The sequence below is a fragment of the Pseudonaja textilis genome, chromosome 3 (assembly GCF_049901715.1).
Source record: "Pseudonaja textilis isolate UNSWEBS1 chromosome 3, rPseTex1.2, whole genome shotgun sequence".
NCBI classification, from domain to species: domain Eukaryota; kingdom Metazoa; phylum Chordata; class Lepidosauria; order Squamata; family Elapidae; genus Pseudonaja; species Pseudonaja textilis.
In genome coordinates, this window is record NC_141992.1 from 108,028,349 (window position 1) to 108,048,962 (window position 20,614).

Genomic DNA, 20,614 nt, shown 5'->3' on the forward strand with positions numbered 1-20,614 from the left:
AAACTTGTGTATATTAGATGATATAAATTTGATTAATGTGATAGAGATTATTAATAACATTAGTGTGAATTGGATTAATATGAATGATACAGTTAAATTTTATACTGTTATTGTGAATTAATATGAAAAAAATGATAAAAATTGATAAAATAATATAAGGAGGATTACATAAATTTGATAAATTTGACAGAGACTACTAACAGTGTTAGCATGAATTGGATCAATATGGAGTGAAACTTAGTTAAATTGTTTATATACAACAGAGTAATGTTTAGATTGAATAAGAAAGATATACAGGTGAAACTCAAAAAATTAGAATATCGTGCAAAAGTTCATTAATTTCAGTAATGCAACTTAAAAGGTGAAACTAATATATGAGATAGACTCATTACATGCAAAGCAAGATAGTTCAAGCTGTGATGTGTCATAATTGAGATGATTATGGCTTATAGCTCATGAAAACCCCAAATCCACAATCTCAGAAAATTAGAATATTGTGAAAAGGTGCAATATTCTAGGCTCAAAGTGTCCCACTCTAATCAGCTAATTAAGCCATAACACCTGCAAAGGGTTCCTGAGCCTTTAAATGGTCTCTCAGTCTGGTTCAGTAGGAATCACAATCATGGGAAAGACTGCTGACCTGACAGTTGTGCAGAAAACCATCATTGACACCCTCCATAAAGAGGGAAAGCCTCAAAAGGTAATTGCAAAAGAAGTTGGATGTTCCCAAAGTGCTGTATCAAAGCACATTAATAGAAAATTATGTGGAAGATGATGTGAAAGTTATGTGGAAGATGAAAGTTATGTGGAAGCCCCTAGATGATGGGCTCAAGATCCAGATGGATCTTGACAGACTTGAACACTGCGCTCTATTTAACGAAATGAAATTCAATGTAGAGAAAAGTAAAGTCTTACACTTAGGCAAGAGAAACCAAAAGCATACATATAGACTGGATGAAACCAGGCTTATAGCAGTAACTGTGAGAGGCATCTTGGAGTTTTAATGGACAACTAATTAAATATGAGCCAACAACCTGCAGTGGCAGCCAAAAAGTCAATGCAATCCATAGCACTGTTCTAATATTTGAGGGGCTGCCACAGAGCAGAGGGGGTCAAGCTATTTTCCAAAGCATCTGAAGGCCAGACAAGGAGTAATGGATGGAAACTGAACAAGGAGATTCAACCTGAAAACAAGGAGAAATTTTCTGACAGTGAGAGCAATCAACCAATGGAACAGCTTGTCTTCAGAAATTGTGGGAATTTCATCACTAGAAGCTTTCAAGAAGATACTGGAATGCCATCTGTCAGAAATAGTGTAGGGCAGGGGTCTGCAACCTTAAACACTCAGAGCCATCTGGACCTGTTTCCCACAGAAAAGAAAGCACCGGGAGCCAATAATTTAACAACTGGTGTTACTGGGTCAAGTTGACATCACTCATTCCCACCCAGTCACATGATCCTGCCACACTTACCCAGATGGTCATTAGGGCAGAGAACCAGTTAACTTATTTGCCCCATCTGGCCCTGCCTCACCCCTCTCCTACCAGCCACCTCTTGCCACACTTGGCCTTAGGTGGCCTTGGGTCTTGCCACACTTGGCCTCTCTCTCTCTGTCTCTGTGTGTGTGTGTGTTTGTGTGTGTGTCTGACTCTCTGTCTCTGTATGTGTGTCTGACTCTCTGTCTCTCTGTCTCTCTTTCTGCCCCTCTCTTTCTTCCCCCCTCTCTCTCCCTCTCCTCCCCCCCTTTCTCTCTCTCATGCCACTGCTGTTGCCAGGGGCAAGCGAGGCAAGGTTGCATTGTGGCTCCGAATCGTAATGGGCTCCAGGAGGAGGAGGGGACTCCATCTCCCCTATTGTAAAGCATGCTGAATTTCACTGTGCTGCGCAAGGCGCTGCGAGAGCAGCAGGCAGCCCATGGAGGAGCAACAGCTTCAACCCGAAGTGGCTTACAGCTCTGTCCCCAAAGCAGGGGGAGGCGAGGGCTGCCTTGAGCGCAAATATACCACGATGAAGGCAGAATGGTGTTGCCATGAAAAGGCAACTACAGGGGCACTTCTCTCCCATTCTGGAATATGAAGCAAGTCTCCATCACCCGCCATTGCCCTTACCTTCTTAGGCCAGGTGAGGAGTGACTGGGAGGTGAGATGAGGGGCCAGCCAGAGGTGTGATCAGTTGACAGGGAGCTGCAGCAGAGGACCGAAAGAGACCCATGCAGCTCCAGAGCCATAGGTTGCAGACTTTTGGTGTAGGGTCTCCTGCTTGGGCAGGGGCTTGGACTAGATGGCCTACAAGGTCCCTTCCAACTCTGTTAATCCAGTAATCTGATGTTGTCAATGTATCTGCTAAGCAATACACAAAAGTGATGGGTAGTAGACATTGTAGTACCTTCACATCCTGCCAGGTAGTAATCAAACTGTTCTCCAAGTCCATCTGTAATACCTGATCTTCATCAATCTAGAGTAAAAAAACGTTACAGTAAAATACACATAAAACAAATGTGTAATGATATACGGGGAAGGAGATCCAGACTCACATTAAAAATATGAACATAGTTGTCAATCAAATCCTCTATCACCTTGACTTCTTGTTCCCCTTTTCCATTTGTCTGGAAGAGACTGGGGGCAAATAATAAAGCTAGGTTCTTGGTGCTCATCTGATTGAGATAGACGCATTTCTGTATCCTAGAGTGGAGAGCAAAAAAGACTCAATTAAAAGCTAATTGCTGCATCCAATGGAGGGAGGCACTGATGAGAGGGAAAACTGCAGGGTCTGGCACACTTGCAAACAGAAGTCTAGGTATAACTATCAACAAGAAAGATGGAGTGTCAGTTACATGGCGCTCTCAAATAAGTAGGCTATCTATATTCATTTCAGTCTGGTTTCAAAATCAATCATGGGATGGAAACATACTTTTTTGAGACCTGGATGGATTACAGTCCTTTTAGACTTCTCAGGAGTGTAACACAACATCATTCTGATGCTGCAAGAATTTGAACTTAGAATGAAACAGAACCACTGAAGCAAGAGTATCTCTAAGTGTACAGTATCAGTATTTAGCAGTGAGGAAGGATAGGTCAGTTAGTAAGCTCACATTTGTGGGGTCTAATGGAGCTCAATGCTTCCCCCCCCCCGTGCTGTTTTAACATTTACACAAAACATATGTATGTGTTAATTAATCAGTTTGGCTTGAGCTGATGATAAGCAGCTTTATATTCTCAACTTGGGCCAAGCCAGAAATATTTTGAACAAGTGTTTAGGGACTGTTGAGGCCTGGAAGTTGAATACCTGCTTTAGTCAGGGGGCACTTTGTTCATCTTTGGATGTATCTTCCCTATGACAGGAGGCAAGGAAATGGTCACTCATACACCTACAAATGGTTGGATTATTACAATGGGATATACTGTATATTGGGCTGCTGTTGAGGATTACTTGAATATTGCACTTGGACCAAAAAGTCATAGTTTTGGCAAATGTAACTATTGTCATCATTTATCTTACAATTGCTGTATTGGCCACCAGTAAATTTCAAGATACAATTCAAAGTGCTGGTTTTAACCAATAAAGTCCTATAGCTTTCCTCTTCAAGTAATGGTAGCACCATCACTATTGGGCTTCTGAAAATGTTTGAAAACTGGAAGCTTTGGGGGAGGGCAGAGCTGGTGTCATGGCGGTACGACAAGTGATCTTGATTCTCCAAGATCGCCGTCGATATCTCAGCTGCTGGACGGTCCTGATGGACCTAAACCATCCCGTAGAGACGGTGATTGATAAGGGCATGTCCTGTTGATCCCAGGGACATCACAAAGTCCCTGGTTGATCCAGGAAAAGCCCTTTTTGCTGGCGATGGAGAGGAAGCCATTCAAGCTGCTGAAGCTGGGACAGCTCCAGAACAGAAGAGATTCAAAGAAAGTGTGTCAGTTTGGTGAGATGAATTTTTACTTATTATTTCTTGAAGAGAACACCCTGAAAGACTTAAAGTGGAATTAAAAGTGAAGGGAAAAGAGTTTAAGCGGCGAGATTAAGCTAGTTATAGTGAAAGTTTTTTTTCTTTTCCCTTTTTATTGGAACTTTGAACTTGGTAAAGCTTCTTAATTCTAAACTGGACTGGTCCTTTTTAAATTTCCTATTCCTGTTGGTATTTCTTTTTTTAACAATCCTCTTGAAAGTTTGTTTTTGATTGAGACTCTTCTTTCTGATTTGAGATTTATTTCTTTTTAAAAGAAAAGATTTTACTTTTTAAAAAAATATTCCTGGCTTTTTCTTTTTTTATTAAGAGAAATACATAGACTATTTTTTTTTCTCTTTCTTTTTTTTCTTTTTGATTTTTATTTTTCCTTCCCCTATCCTTTTTTTCTTTAAAAGAAAATTTCTTTTTATCCCATTTTCCATATCTTCTCTTGTTTTTATTTTTTTTAATTTTTTTGTATATACTATTGCAACTAATTGAATTAAGGTATACAAGTGCCTGAAGATTTTTTTTCCCTTTTTCTTTTTGGAGTGGCACTTGTTTGTCTTTGTTCTTTTTTCCCCCTTTTTTCCCTCTCTTTCTTCACAGATAAGCATTACAAGATGAGTAGAAAGATAACAGCCCCAGCTTTCTCGATACCAACCTCCTCACCATCTGGAGGACAATGATCTATACAGACAATGTTACAACAGGAGAAAGAGAAAGAGAAGCAAGTGACACTGCAGATGATCATGCAAGGAATTCAGAAGATTGAGCAAAAAATTGAAAAGACAGATGAGAAAGTGGAAAATATTCAACAGATGATGATGAAATATGAAGACAGATTCCAAAAAAATGAAGAAGATATGCAAAGAGATAAGAAAATTGGAGAGATTGATACTCGATTGAGCAATGTCGAGAAGGACAGGAGTGAACCATTGGGATGGGAAATCAATAGATCAGAATTTTATTTGAGATTTCAAAATGTGGAAGAAGGAAAAGGTGAAAATCTTGCTAAAATAATGACAGAAATACTGGCAGAAGCATTAGAGATAACCAAAGAGAATATGGTGGATGGGATGGATGAAGTGTTCCATGTCTATACAAGATATGCAATGAGAAACAAGTTACCAAGATAAGTACATATTAGATTTACCAAGAAGATAATCAAAACACAGCTACTACAGGTGGCAAGAGAGAAAACATTAAAATATAAAGACAAAGAAATTGTGGTGCTGAAACAAGTACCAAGAAAAGTAAGAGAGATGAGAAGAGAATACACATTTTTGACTAAAGAGTTACTTAAAAGAGGAATAGACAAAAGATGGCTGATGCCAGAAAGCCTCTTGTTCACTTGGCAGGAACAAAGACACAGAATTGATACAGTTGGAAAAGCGGAGTTATTCTACTTAGAATTTTTTAGAGGAAAGGAGGGAGAAGAAAGAAAAGAAGAGTCACTAATTGAAATTCAAGAGGAGTGTATAGCAGTAATTGAAAAGGAAAAAGAAGGTGTGTACCCAGAGAGCAATGAGAATTAAGATCTACTAGAGCAATAAAACCCTGTTATAAATCTTAACATGGATGAAAGGAAATTGATTGCGATTAACATAAATGGACTTAATTTGGCTGCTAAAAGAAGAAAAGTATTTCATAAATTAGAGAAATTAAAATTTGATATCATTTGTTTACAAGAAGTACATATTAAAAAACAACATGAATATATATTGAAACAAAAAATTTTAGGAAAATTATTCATGTCACTGACACAATAAAAAAAAGAGGCGTGATCTTATATATTAGAGATACAATTGTGGCAGAACTAATTTATACAGATGACAATGGAAGGATTTTGATGGGGCAAATAATGGACAATAATGGTAAAACACTTTTAATTGCAATTTATGCTCCAAATGATAATCAAGAAGAATTCTACAGGAAATTACATATGAATATAATCGAATTAGACTATGTTAATATTTGTATGATGGGAGACCTTAATGGAATAATTAATGATCGATTGGACTATAAAACACAGAAATCAACAAAGAAAGCTAGAAAGATATTACCAAAATCTTTCTTTCGAATGATAGAAGAATTAAACTTAAAAGATGCATGGAGAGAGAGAAATGTGGAAAGTAAGCAATATACTTTTTATTCAAACAGACATGCATCATGGTCTAGAATAGATAGGATATGGATGTCAGCAGAACTACTTACTAATATACGAGAAATTGAAATAGAACCAAGCACTTGGGCAGACCACAATACAATGGCAGTTATTTGGAAAGGATGTAAGAGGTGATCTAGATGGACTTTAAATAATACAATATTAAAGGATAAAGACTTTAAACAGAAAATAGAGAAAGAATTGGTTTTCTTTTTTAAAGAAAATAGAAAAGAGGATACTTCTTTACAGAATCTCTGGGACACGAGGAAGGCCTACACAAGAGGTTTGATAATTGACTATACAAGGAAAAGAAATATAAAACAGACAAAGACTTTTAAAACTTTGGAGAATGACTATGAATGACTGGAAAAAGAGTTACAGAAGTTCCCGCAAAAAAAAGACATTAAGAATAAAATGGATATAATTAAACATAAAATGGGACTAATGGAAAAAGAGGAACTAGCACAAAAAATTTAAAATGCTAAACAGAATTACTTTGAAGAAGCAAACAAACCAGGCAGATGGCTAGCCTATAAACTGAGAAAGGAAAGAGAATCAAGAAGGATTAATCAACTAATAAATGAAAAAGGACATGTTTGCTATGGAAATGAGAGAAGAAGAAAAATCATACAAGATTACTATGGAAAACTATTTTCAAGAAAATATTCAAGAAGAAAAAGTTAAGCAATAGTTACAGAAAGCAAATTTACCTCAGATGCCGAAAGACATTGAAATAATGCTAGAAGGGAACATAATGATGATGGAACTAACAGGAGCTTTAAAAAAACAGAATGTTGGAAAAGCACCAGGTCCAGATGGATTGCCAGTGGAACTTTACAAGACTTTCCAGGAAATACTGAATCTCCATCTGTTAGAAGTTATGAATGAAGTTATGTTAAAGAAAAAAATACCCAAAACACGGTCAGATGCATATATTACACTTATACCAAAGGAGGATACAGACCTGCAACAAGTTAAAAATTATAGACCTATATCCCTATTAAATTCAGATTATAAAATCTTCACTTCAATAACTTTATACATGTTGATCAAAATGGATTCCTGCCAAAGAGACAAATAAAAAACAATGTGAGAATAATTCTGGACACTTTGGAATATTATGAGGCACATCTGGAAAAGCAAATGGCTTTGATGTTTCTAGATGCACAAAAAGCCTTTGACAATGTGAGTTGGCAATTTATGTTATTGCAATTGGAACAAATGGGCTTTGGTAAAAAAAATTATTCAAGCCATTGAAATGATATATTAAACAAACTGCAAAGATTATGATAAATGGAGAATTAACAGAATCTATAGATATAAGAAAAGGGACAAGGCAAGGTTGTCCACTGTCGCCTCTGCTGTTTGTGTTAACTTTGGAAGTGTTGAATAGGAATATTAGAGAAGATAAAGAAATAAAAGGAATGAAAATTAAAAAGGAAGAGTATAAACTGCAAGCTTTTGCAGATGATCTGGCATTCATACTAGAGGATCCATTGGAAACAGCACCTAAATTAATAGAAAAGATAGAAGAATATGGAAAAGTAACAGGTTTGAAAATAAATAAAGATAAAACAAAGATATTAACAAAAAAAAGTTAGCAAGATGAAAGAAAGAGTTGGAAGAAGTTTTAGAAATACAGGTCACAAATAAGGTTAAGTATTTAGTGATACACATTACACCAAGATGTAGCATATTGAAGGAGGATAATTATATTAAACTCAAACAGCAGATTGCTACAGATTTGGCAAAATGGGAAAATTTACAATTGTCATTGATTGGGAGAATATCTACAGTTAAGATGAATGTATTGCCTAGAATTCTGTATTTATTCCAGACAATTCCAATCTGACTAGGGAAAGAGTTTTTTGAAGACCTAAGCAGAACTGTGTTGAAATATATTTGGCAGGAAAAGAAAGCAAGAATAAAACTTAAACTGCTACAAGATGCAAAAATAAGAGGAGGGTTTGACTTGCCTAACTGGGAGCTATATTACCAGGCAACAAACTTGATGTGGGTAAAGGAATGGATAACATTAAGAAACACTAGACTATTGATTTTAGAAGGGCATGACTTGCTGCTAGGATGGCATGCTTTCCTTTGGTACAAGGGAACTAAAACACAGGGGTACTTTAGAAGACATTATATTTGAGAGGCACTATTTTTGAACTGGGAGAAGACAAAAAGACAATATTATTTAAAAATTCCATTATGGATATTTACTATTGAAGCCTTTTCCTATCCAGTAATATATAAAAAGGAACAACACTTAGATACGGTGAGATACTGAATGAAAAGGGTGAACTTAAATCTATGCAAGCGTTGGAATAACAAAGTGTAAAAATGAATTGGTTTTCATATTTGCAAGTACAATCTAGATTTGATAAAGATTTTAAAACAGAAGGTATTTATGATAAGTTGACTGATTTAGATAAAATTTTGATGGGTACTGATGAAAAGGTAATTAAAAAACTTTTATGGACATTTATTAGAATTTAAACTGGAAGAAGAACAAGTTAAAGAAACGATTGCTTGGGGGAAAACTTTTGGATTGATTTGGAGAAGTGGCAAAAATTGTGGTCACAAAATTATAAAATGACAATGTCAACTGCATATACAGAAAATTTGTATAAGATGTTTTACAGGTAACATCTACCCTCAACAAGAATTGTGAGAATGTTTAAGAATAAATCAGATAAATGTTGGAAATGTCATCAGATACCTGGCTCATATGTGGTAGACGTGCTTGGATGCAAAAAAATATTGGACTAAAATCCACACATGGTTGGAAAAAATGATAAAACAATACACAGACTTTAAACCAGAGATTTTTTTATTGGGAATTATACTGGAAATATACAATAAAGAATTGAAGTATTTGATTGTAAATATTTTAACAGCAGCTAGAATTGTATTTGCTAAGAATTGGAAAAAATGATAAAATACCTATGCAGGAGGAAGTTATTAAGAAAATTATGGACAGTGCTGAAATGAGTAAATTGACATTCAAAATTAGAGAACAAGAAGTTAAACAATTTTATATGATATGGGATTTGTTTTATCGATGGTTGGACAAAAAGACATGGTAATGTAATAGATATGATGACTTTGTAATAGGTTTTATAGATATAAAATATAATATAGACATATATAACCATTGGATGAAAGTATAACATAAATTTTAAAATAAAATTTGAAATATCTCATATAAAGTGATAGAATAAATAGTCTGGTCATGGGTGATTAATAATTGATAAATATATAAGCATATGTTAGCTTGATAATGTGGAAATTTATATAAATTGAGAAATGATTACAAAAGGATAGCACAAAAGATTTGTAACCAACTGACATACTCTATATATATAAGATGGAAGATGGTTTTTATGTTTTGTTTGTATAAGTTTGTCTTAAAAAATTAAAACTTTTTCAAAAAAACCTGGAAGCTTTGGGGAATAAGACTTGTCACCACTGCACATATTGCTATTAGATATTGTAGATTTGATTGTTTTAATCTGGTTGAATTTATTTATGACTGCTAATAATTCAATAGTTGATTGCAGCACCAGGGGGACAATTTTTTTAGTAACAAACATGCAGGGCTTTGAGAGACAGATTTGAATCTTAGAAAATAAAAACGGACCTGGGAAACCAGATTCAAATCTAAGGTTCAAAAAACCAAACGTAGCAACAACTATACTATAGAAAATACTCGTTTTTTTGTTTTTGTTGTTTATTGTCCTTGATTTCTTTCTTTCTGCAGAGCTCAAATTCCACATTCTGAGATCTTAGTCTTTGAAACAAATATATCAATATATCTAAGGGACACTTAAAAAAAGAACATGTCATAAGAGTTCTGACAGGAACAAATGAGGGAGAACAGACTAACCGATACAAGTGGCCAATCAAAGCAGCCAAGGTTCTGTGGTTGAGATGGGGCAAGCAGTTCATTAGCTCCTTATATCTCTCCAGGCGCTGGGGCTTCTGGAAAATTTCTAAGAAAGAGAAACATAGAATTGAATTTTAGTGACTATAGTTTGCATAAAATCAAAATATGTCCTACATTGATCAGACATATGAGGTACATTCATCATATAGTTTGTTGTTTTTCTCTTTTTGCAAGATATATTGATTCAAGTGTAGAGACCAAGGGACAAATAAAATTAGTATCAGAAAACAAGGTTTCTATATGTGCACTATTTAGAAGAGGATTGTGGAAGACAACTGTCAGATCCCTAAAGTGATATTGCCATTCAATTGGGAGAAGGGGGGAATTTCAAATGTACTGTTTCTTATTTTCTCTGACAACTGCTATTTTATAACCTTTATCCTGGTGCCTGAGCACCCTGAGATTTTCTCACCTTTTGAGGAATGTATTAGGGGAGTGGGCCATGTGGGTTGTTTCACTTTGAAAGCTGGAGAAAGATGGCCATGGGAATGCCTGCTTATCTGGTTCTCAGGATGGCTGTTACAATAACATCTTCACACCTGTGGATTGGCTGAATCCACATCTGACTGGAGGGAGGGATTCTACTGCCTTAAGTTTAACAGTACTGCCTAAGGGAATTCAGTGTCTGCTTTGATTGTCCTGCTTTCACTTCTGCTCAATAAAAGGTTCCTTTTGAAATACTCAGTTTCAAGAGTTTTTACTTTCTTCAGTTAGGAGAGACAGATCGTTACCCACAAAATTCCTGAGAATTTTCTTTTGTGCCATCTGTTGATGATTCAGGTTACTTCTTAAGACAAAGTGTATAGTTCTAAATTTTTCTTTCTTTCCTATTTCTCTTTTGTCAGTGAATAATTTTGCCCAGCTAGCCCTCACTTTATTGAAGATTTTTATTGAAGATTTATATGCATTCAAGGTATTTTACTTAAAGCAAGTATTAGCAACTGTTTTATGACTGTGTACATTTTTTTCCTGACAGGCAAAATAGAATAATACAGTTGGAAGGGACTTTGGACATCTTCCAACCCCCTGCTCCAGCAGGAAACCCTAACCATTCTGAACAAATGGCTGGCTAATCTCTTCTTGGAAGCCTCCAGTGATAGAGCATGCACAACTTCTGGATGCAAGCCATCCCACAATTAATTATTCTGCCAAGAAATTTATCCTTAGTTTTAGGTTGGAGTTCTGTTTGATAATTTTCCACCCATTACTTTTTGTCCTGTGTCCGGTGCTAAGTTGACTCCCTCTTCTCAGTGCCAGCCCCTCAAATACTGGAAGACTACTGTCATGTCACCCTAGTACTTCTCTTTATTAGGAAAGTTTCTGAATGAATTGCAGGCACACTGTAAGGCATAGCTATCCTCCCCTGTTTTGAAATATAGATAAAAATATGTTAGTTAAATTTAAAAATAGTTTTCCCAGTATTCACACTGATGATGGGAGATGGGCATTTCAAAAATGTGAAAAATAAATAAAATGATAAATTGTATAATTTTTGGAGGCTCAAGGCAAAGATTCAAGAGTATGGAAGCTTCGCAATGAACTATGTAATACAACCAACCAAAAAATGGTCTGCTGTCATAGAGACCCAAGCCACTTGATAAAGTAGGGCAGTATAAGAAAGAAGGATGAAACCTGTGGCCTTGTTCCACTGGGGATGTAAATATGTAGTGAAGATAGTATCCTCGAGCTCTCGGAAAAATCTCTTCAACACATCTGTCACATCTTCAATGAAATTGTTACTGATATGCAATTTGACATTTCTTGCATCTCGTCGGAACTCCTCCATCAAAATTTTGATACGAGAGTTTGCTCCATTCTTCCGATAAATACCTTCATGCTGTAACCCTGATGGAAAAGACAGAAGCAGGCTTTATAACAGTATGAAATGTATATACATATTCTCAGTCATCCAGGTTCATTATTGTCCCAAAAGTGCATTTTCAAAAGGCAATTGGAATTTGGGATATTTTTGAGCTGAAGAAGTTTCTTGGATGAGACACCAAATATCTTCAAGGAAAAAACAAAATCCAGTTGCTTTTTGAAAAAAGCAGTTTTGGGACAATATGACATAATATTTAATATTAAATGTTAATATACATATAATATCTTAATTGCAGAAAAAAGAAACAAGCATGGAACAGCGACTTCACAAAACTGGTTGTTACACCGGTTGAATCCCACTCCTGGTTGTGAAGCCCTACAAGATCAGGATATCTATAGAACCATTTCCCTCCCAATATATTGGCACCTCCCACCAGTCAGGCAGGGAAGATATGTTGCAGATTCTGTCAGTTAAAATAGCTCCAACTGACAGGATCTACGAAGAGAGACTTCTCTGCTGTTGCCCCTGCTCTTTGGAATATTCTCCCTCCCGAGGGTGAGGCAGGACTACTCTCCTGCTCTTCTAAGAAGAAGTTTAAAATATGGCTTTGTGGCCTTGTGTGGGGAGCACAGAAGGGCAGGCAGCCATGGGTCTAGTTGGCAATCTCAGAGCTACTCCATTGCCTTTTTAAAACTAATTTATAACAGGGTTCAATTCTTGCCTTCTTTTAAATTCTACATTTAAAAAATTACTCTTATATACTGTTTTTTATATTTTAACATTTTATTATACTTTGCTCTGAGGGAAATGTGCAGCTTTAAAATGTGATCAATCAATCTTACAGAAAACTAAGGAACTTTAGGGAAAGGACTTAGGAAAGTGGTAGTTAATAAGTAGGTAAGAAGAGGGGAAAATACAGGAAAAGGAGGTAATTAATATATTTGAAAATCAGAGAACAGAAGTGGTAGTGATTGTATGAAGCTAAATAGTCATTTGCCATTAAGTACCCATAAGAACTATTTTTCTTTTTAAAAATCTCTTCAAAGATAAACAATTTATTGTTGGTCTCATAAATATTTTTAAAGACTTGTTTGGACAAATTCAAAACTTTTAAATTTGAACAAAAGCACTGAACTGTCTAGATCAGGGGTGTCAAACTCGATTTCATTGAGTGCCCATCAGGGTTGTATTTGACCTTGGGGGGCCTGGGAGGGGCATGGCCGGGGTGGGTATGGCTGGAGTGGGCATGGCCAGCTCAATGTCACTTGTGTCGGGGGCATCTGTGATGGCCCGGAAGGGGCTGGGGGGGATCCATTGTCTCCAGCAATGGAAGGGGAGGCCAGGGACAGTGCCAAATCCTTGTCCTCCAGAGGAGCCTCGCTGTCCCTGTCAGGCCATGCAGAGGATCCCTGGATGGTGGCACACTGTCCAGAGCCCTAGGCAGCAGAGGGCAAGTGCCCAGCCCAGACCTGGAGCACCCAGGGCACCAGGACCCCACAGCCCAGCCCAGCCCTGGTTCCCCACGGTGGTGCCCAGCTGCTCTTACCTCCTCCTCGAGGCTGCTTCTGCTGTTCATTCTCTCCTTGGCCAGGTTTCTCATGGTGTGTATGGGAGGACAAAGTGTCTGGGTCAGAGGGAGGCCCACTCCCTCTCCATGCAAAGAATCCCAGCTTCGTAATCAAAGCACCCACAATAGGATGAGACACCACCAGGAGAGGTCAGGATAAGGAGACAAGGGGATGGCAAAAGGGCAGCAGGGCTGCTGGTGGCCAAGTGTTAAGGCAGGACTTCCCTCAGACCCTCTCTCTCATTGTAATCTCCTTCCTTTCTTCTTTCCTTCCTTTTCCTTCCCTCTTCATTCTCCTTCCTTCTTCCTTCCCCTTTTTCCTTCTTTTTCCTTCCTTGCTCTCTTCCTCTCTTTTTCTGTCTTTCATCTTTCCCTTTCTCCTTTCCTGTCCCTTCTTGGGTGGTCAAATGTAAAAGGGGAAACATTTCACCTTTTATTTTGTTTTGCTGAGCCCCATTTTTGGCCACAATGGCCTGCAGAAGCCCTCTGCCAGCAAACCACCCCTCTGAGCTCCATTTTTGCTGATAGAGGCACCACGGGCAAGTCCTTCACTGTTTTCAAGGCAGCCCTGCAGGGCAGATCTAACAACCCCATGGGCTGGATGCGGCCTGTGGGCCTTGACACCCCTCATCTAGATCAATCAGGTTGACCTAGTCATAGTAATTGTTAGGAATAACAAGGTTACCTAACGTAGTTTGGGTAAAATAATATATATAAACTATGATAGTAAGTTTAAGTGTGTGTCACTTTAAACTGCAAAGCATGTAATTTTGGGTGCGGTTGTGAAACTGCCATAAGAGGGAGCAAGAGAACCTGCTGGATTGCTGGATTGCTGGTTTGCTAACTGCGTGTTCCCTGCTGCTGAGTTTTTGAACGTCGAAGGAAGAAAGGAGGTTTGACTTCTTCATATCTCTACTGCGAGGAGATATATTACTGGACCGATATTTGTAAGTTTACTGACCTCTTTTTCGACACAGGACTTTGCAACTGAATAATCCCCGGACAGACTGAACTAGTGAATTATATATGGACTGTTTTGACTATGCTAAAACTCTTACTGGAATAAACTATTTAACTAGCACAGTGTATCTGTTTTACTGAGTGTAAGCTACAAAAACGTTTATCTCACATATTTTGCCTACCTGCCTGACTGCCATGCACGTTCTGCTAGGGTGTATCCTTAACAGTAATGGAGGACTTTAACTATCTTGAGATCAACTGTTATTGGGAGACAAACTGCATCAAGTGGAATCAAACAGGTTCCTGGCAAACCTAGCAGACAACTTGGTCTCCAAAAGGTACAGAAGGAACTAGAAGGTCAACTATATTGGACTTTATTTTCACTAACAGAGAAGAAATGATAGAGTGGGTTGAAGTTGCAGCAACTTTGGCAGAATTTCTGTCAGAATTAATGAAACCTGAAGCTTTTCTTTTAGGCATGATGGACAAGCCAATTGAAAAATAATTTGGGGTGCTATTCCTTCACATGGTGATAGCTGCAAGGATTGTACTTGCCAAACACTGGAAAGAAAAAGGGATGCTAACCGTTGAAGAATAGATTTTGAAATTGAATCAGCAGAGATGGTGAAATTAATGGCTTTATTAGAGATAATGAACTAGACAGCTTTATAAGAGACTGCAAATCATTTGTGGACTACACACTAAATACAACAACAGATGGTTAACAGAGGGATTTGAAGATTAGTGTAATGTTTAGCTTAACCTGTTGACTGCTTTTTCGTATGTATGTATGTATGTATGTATGTATGCATTCATGCGTGCATGTATGTATGTATGTACTGTATGTATCTATGTAAAAGAGGCGAATTTACTGTTTTTTTTGTTTTTCTTTTCAGTGCCCAGCCAGGGTGGATCCTGTATGTTAAATGTGAAATTTATTTGATCATATTTTTTCTCTTTTTTTGTGTACTACTTTTTTTGTTGCTGTTAGTGTTGAATATATGCTTTTGTTTTGTTTCATTTTGTTTGTTTTTCTGTTTTGCATTTTACATTTTATGATAAAACAATAAATAATAAAGAGAAACGATAGAAGGAGTTCAAGTGACCATGTGATATTGGAATTCAGTGTAATGCAGGAACACGCATTAGAACAAAGTTAAAGTAGTATCTTAGACTTTAAGAAAGCTGATTCCAAAAGATTTAGAGAGAACTTGGAAAGGATTCCATGGATGAAAATTTTTAAGGAGAAAAGAACTCAAGAAGCTTGGAAAATTCTGAAAAAATGAGATTATAAAAACCCAGTCTACAACATTACCATTGAAAAGGAAAATAACAGATCTCAGAAGAAACCAGCATAGTTGCATAAAGAATTCTACAATAAACTGAAAGAGAAAAAAAAGGACAAGTATAAAAAATTGGAAAGAAGGACATATAATTAAAGCAGCATACCAACATATAGCCTGAATATGCAAATATTAAGTCAGGAAAGCTAAATCCCAGAGTGAAATTAAACTTCTGATAGATGTTAAAAATATTTTTTAAAGTTTCTTTCAACATGGAAAAAAACAAGAAAAAGGTTTTTAAAAAATGGTCCACTAATGGGAGAAAATGGCAAGGAAGTGTTGGGTAGCAGAGAGAAAGCAGAACTGCTTAATTCATAGTTTGAGACTCTAGAAGGTCTACAGAGAAGAGCAACAAAGATGATTATTAGGGGACTGGAGGCTAAACCGATGAACAGTTGTAGGAACTAAAAACAAGAAAAAAGGCAAGGAAATGATTGGCTCATTAATTGTTGCAGTATCTAATCCATTGGAAGGGGTACCCTTTGTCAGAAGCCACATGGGTTAAGAGTTGGGATGTAAAAATGGATACACTAGTGAAACAGTTTCATGATAAGTTTCATGACAAGCCAAAGGGTCCTCTTTGGGAGGGGAGGTGGTTAATTTGCTGACTGATTTAACCTCCTGTGTCTCTCTCATTTCAAGACATAGTTTTCTCCTGAAAAGGGAAAGCCTGTTAGCCTTGGAAGCCATTTTTTTCCTTGGAGCTTCAAGGCTGTCACAATTAGTGGGAAATTGGGAGAGGGGATTGTGAGGAGCGGTGGAAGATTAGTCACAACAACATTCCTTTCTCTGGGAGTCAAGGATGACTGCCCTGCACCTGGAGGGGAGTGACTGGGGTTAGTGTTCAGATGGGACAAAGTTATGATTGGACCATGTGATGGACTTGTGGGTGCAGGGGATGGATTTTTGACTTTCTTTTGGGTGAGGAAAAACCTGGAACTCTTAGATTTGGGTTTTCTCAGATGTGTCAATATGACATCTCTAATAAAATGGAACTTTGAGAAAGGCTGGTCTCGGAGTCTTCTTCTTTGGAGGTTGTTACTTGGAATGCTGACATTAACCCGAATACCTACTAAAACTTTAACCAGCTCCCCGAACACTGGGGTGCTGTCTGGGGTCCTGAGCCCTGAGCACCTACTCTCAACCTGGGCGGTGTGAAGACTCAGGGGAGAGGGAGGAAAGGATAGCAGTCGAAGATGGGGCTGCAGGGAATGGCCTGGGGATCCACGTCGAGATCATCTATTCCCCTTCCGAGAGCACGGTGCGGGCAGCAGAAGCCATGAAGCAGAATGGCAACAGGGCACCCAGCCCAAAGAACCAAAGTCCTGGCAACTCGCTCAGCCAGACCCAAACCCAGAGATCTGAGTCGAGCAAGGCAACCTGAGCCTGGGACCAACCCAGGGGGAGGGGATAGGTGTTCTCCCTGCACACAGCATTAATCCCACGAAAATCCATTTAAAGCCTCATCCCCCGCCCCGCCTCTTTCTTTTCTTTAAATTGTATGAGGATGGCTACCTTGGATTTTGCAGGTTGAATGAAGCCCCTAGCTAGATTGGAATCAATGTATTTCCTCAGTTCAGCCAAGGCTTCCAAGGCTGACATTTGTGGTACTGACAAGTTTGCTACATCTCTGACAAGTGGTGACTTACTCAAACACACTGTGAGAATCTATAGTTGATGCAAAACTCTGAGAAAATCTTTAATATCAAAATATAATCTATTTTTAACACTAATGTTCTGCTTAGAAAGTCAAGTATGACTAAGATGGGATGGATGGGAGAGACGTTAGATCATTTCTATTGTCATAATAATTTTCTGTTATTAATAAAAATGTCTGTAATTCTATTTAATGTTAAACCTTATGTACCCAGGAAGGATATAACAGTATTTTATCCTAGATCAAACCAAGAAGTTTATATAAGAATTGCTCCTGAAGGAAGTGGAAATTGAAATGGGCACTTTGGAGTAGTATTTAAAGACTTCTCCACATAAAGAGTAGCCAAAAGTGGCATAAAAGAGGAAAACAAAGAAACAAACATGGAACAGCTTCTTATAAGTTTCAATAAATAACCAGTAACAGATGGAGAACAAGTGGTGGTATCTGTCAAAGAAAAGCAAACAATAGCTGAAACAACTATGGAACAATCTGAAACGTCTTTCTGTTATGCATTAGCAACTGCTAAAACATTATATAAATATTTAATTTCAACCATGATCTGTAAGAATCAAATTAACAACAAAAACAATTAACAATAAAACCAAGTATTCAGAGGTGGCTGTCTTCCTCGGTGGCATTTAAATAGTTGCTAAATGGCATTTGTCAGGGATACTGAAATAGTGGATTCCTGTCCCACACAAAAGATTGGACTAAATGATTTCCAGGGTCGCTTCCACTTCCAATGCTTTAGAAGCCCAGGCAGGGTAATAGACTTAAAGCCACTTTTTTCAGAAAGGAAGGATGATTTGGTTTACTTTGATCACAATAAGGTATAAATTGTTTTTGGCTGATTGAAGGGACCTCTGAGTAACCTACCATATTGAGTGATGAATGAAATACAACTGCTCACAATAATGGGAATGCCATTTTTGTTGAGCTGCTGGTCTTGCAAGGCATTTCCTCGACTTCCTGCTGAACTCTGAATAGCTGTGCACCATGAAGAAAAGTCTAGCTGTGATGCCCCTTGAAGACAGAATGTCCTAAAAAGCAAGCATGAATAAATGTGATTACAGCAATCAGAAATCAGATGTTACTTTTTGTTTCTTGGAGTAGGGCCTTATTTTTTACCATAACATTACCCTCTTACTCTAGAATGTCCTCTCCTTTCCCAAGTATTCCACTATCTTGTCACAGTCAACACTATTTGCTCCCTGTGATTCAATATTCCCAGAAATCATTCCACCCCAATAATCAGTATGTCTTTAATGTGGCCTTCCGCAACAGTATGTTGCTGCCTAACCCTGAATACAAAGTTGTATCTGTTTTTACACAATGAATAAATCTGCATAGTGCTTTCAGTTAACAGGTCACATTGTACCTCTTAATGTAACTGAAAGCACTACGCAGGTTTATACATTATGTAAAAACAGATAAATTGTTGGAAGTCACGTAAAGCCCGTATGGGCAAGATATAATATAACATTCATATCTCTCTGCTGTGAGAGGGTGACCAATCTTTTACCATCTTTAGAATCTAATCCCAAGCAAAACCCCCAACACAACCAATCAACCAAGGAGGTAGAGATTGGAAGGAAGAAAAATTCAGGTACAAACTCAGAGATATAGGAAGCATACCTAGAGTAAGCCATAAAGGACTCAGATGCCTATAGATTAATGCTGAAAAATTAGGGAACAAACAGGGTGAATTTTAAGTACTAATACATGAAGACTAATATGATTATAGTTGCCATTACTGAAACTTGATGGGATGAAATTCATAACTGAAATGTACTGATGAAAGAATATAAACTGTTTAAAAGAAACAGATTTAACAAAAGAGGAGGTGGGGATGAATTATATGTAAGAGATCACAAAATCTCTACAGAATTGCATAAAACCAAGGATGAAAACCTTCTTAAATGCATATGGGTCAATATAGAAGGAAAAAAGAGTAACATTGCCATAGAGCAGGGGTGTCAAACTCATCATCACATGATGTATCACAACTTTTTTTCCCTTCACTAAACTGAGGGTAGGGGTGACCAGTGTGTGATGCATCTAAACCCTGGGCCGCAAGTTTGACACCCCTGCCATAGAAGGCCATCCAATCAAGCAGAAGACATAGATGAACTTTTTGCTAATCAGTTAGTTAATATATGTAGAAAACATACCACAATAGTAATGGGTGACTTTAACTACCTTGACATTAACTAGGAAATAAATTCTGCATCAGGTGGGAGATCAAACAGGTTCCTGACCAACCTAACAGACAACTTTGTCATCCAAAAGGTAGAAGAGGAAACTAGAGAGCTAACTATACTGACCTAATTCTTACTAATAGAGAAGAAATGTTAGAGCGGGTTAAAATAGCAGAAACTTTTGAGGAGAGTGGCCATGTTATATTAGAATCCAACATAATGCAGACATGAGCAATAGAACATAATCAAACCAGTGTCTTAGACTTTAAAAGACCTGATTTTGACAAACTTAGAGAGAGGTTAGAAAGGATGAAAATCTTAAAGGGGAAACAACTTGGGAAGCTTGGAAAACTCTGAAAAATATGATTATAAAAGTACAGTCCAGTACTTTCCAACACTGTTGAAAAAGAAAACTAAGAAATACAAGAAGAAACAAGCATGGTTGCTCAAAGAACTATCTGATAATCTGAAAGACAAAAAGGATAAGTATAAAAATTGGAAAGAGGACATATAACAAAGGCAGAATACCAGTATATAGCCTGAATCTACAGAGTTGAAGTCAGGAAAACTAAAGTTCAGAATGAACTAAGACTTGCAACAAATGTAAAAAACAATTAAAATTTGTTGTTTCAACATATACAAGTAAGAAAAAAAATCAAAGAAGCAATCAGTTCACTAATGGGAGAAGATGGAAAGGAAGTGAAGGGCAGCAGAGAAAAAGCAGAGCTGCTTAATTCCTTCTTTGCATCTGTCTTCACACAAACAGAAGCCCAACCTATCAAAGACAGAAATGTAAAAGACCAACTAGAAATTCAAATTAAGATAGGCAAGAAAATGGTAAGAGAATACATGTCTGATCTTGACCAGTTCAAATCACCAGAATGAAATGGATTATATCCCAGAGTGCAGAAGGAGTTGGGAGACATGATCTCAGAACCATTGAACATATCTTTCAAAGAATCCTGGAGCACCGAGGATGGGTCTAGAACCTTCAAGCTCCCATCC

General features: G+C 37.4%; 1 protein-coding gene across 1 annotated transcript in view; it reads right to left on the minus strand.

Annotated features, from left to right (window-relative positions):
- The window catches only part of ARAP3 (ArfGAP with RhoGAP domain, ankyrin repeat and PH domain 3), a 185,556-nt gene that overhangs the window by 68,591 nt on the left and 96,351 nt on the right, over positions 1-20,614 (minus strand). The window contains exons 20-24 of the mRNA XM_026718719.2: positions 18,288-18,451; positions 11,695-11,907; positions 10,003-10,108; positions 2,534-2,681; positions 2,386-2,454 (exon numbers count right to left, since the gene is read on the minus strand). Coding sequence (XP_026574504.2) covers positions 2,386-2,454; positions 2,534-2,681; positions 10,003-10,108; positions 11,695-11,907; positions 18,288-18,451 — 700 coding nt within the window. The remainder of the gene's footprint in view (positions 1-2,385; positions 2,455-2,533; positions 2,682-10,002; positions 10,109-11,694; positions 11,908-18,287; positions 18,452-20,614) is intronic.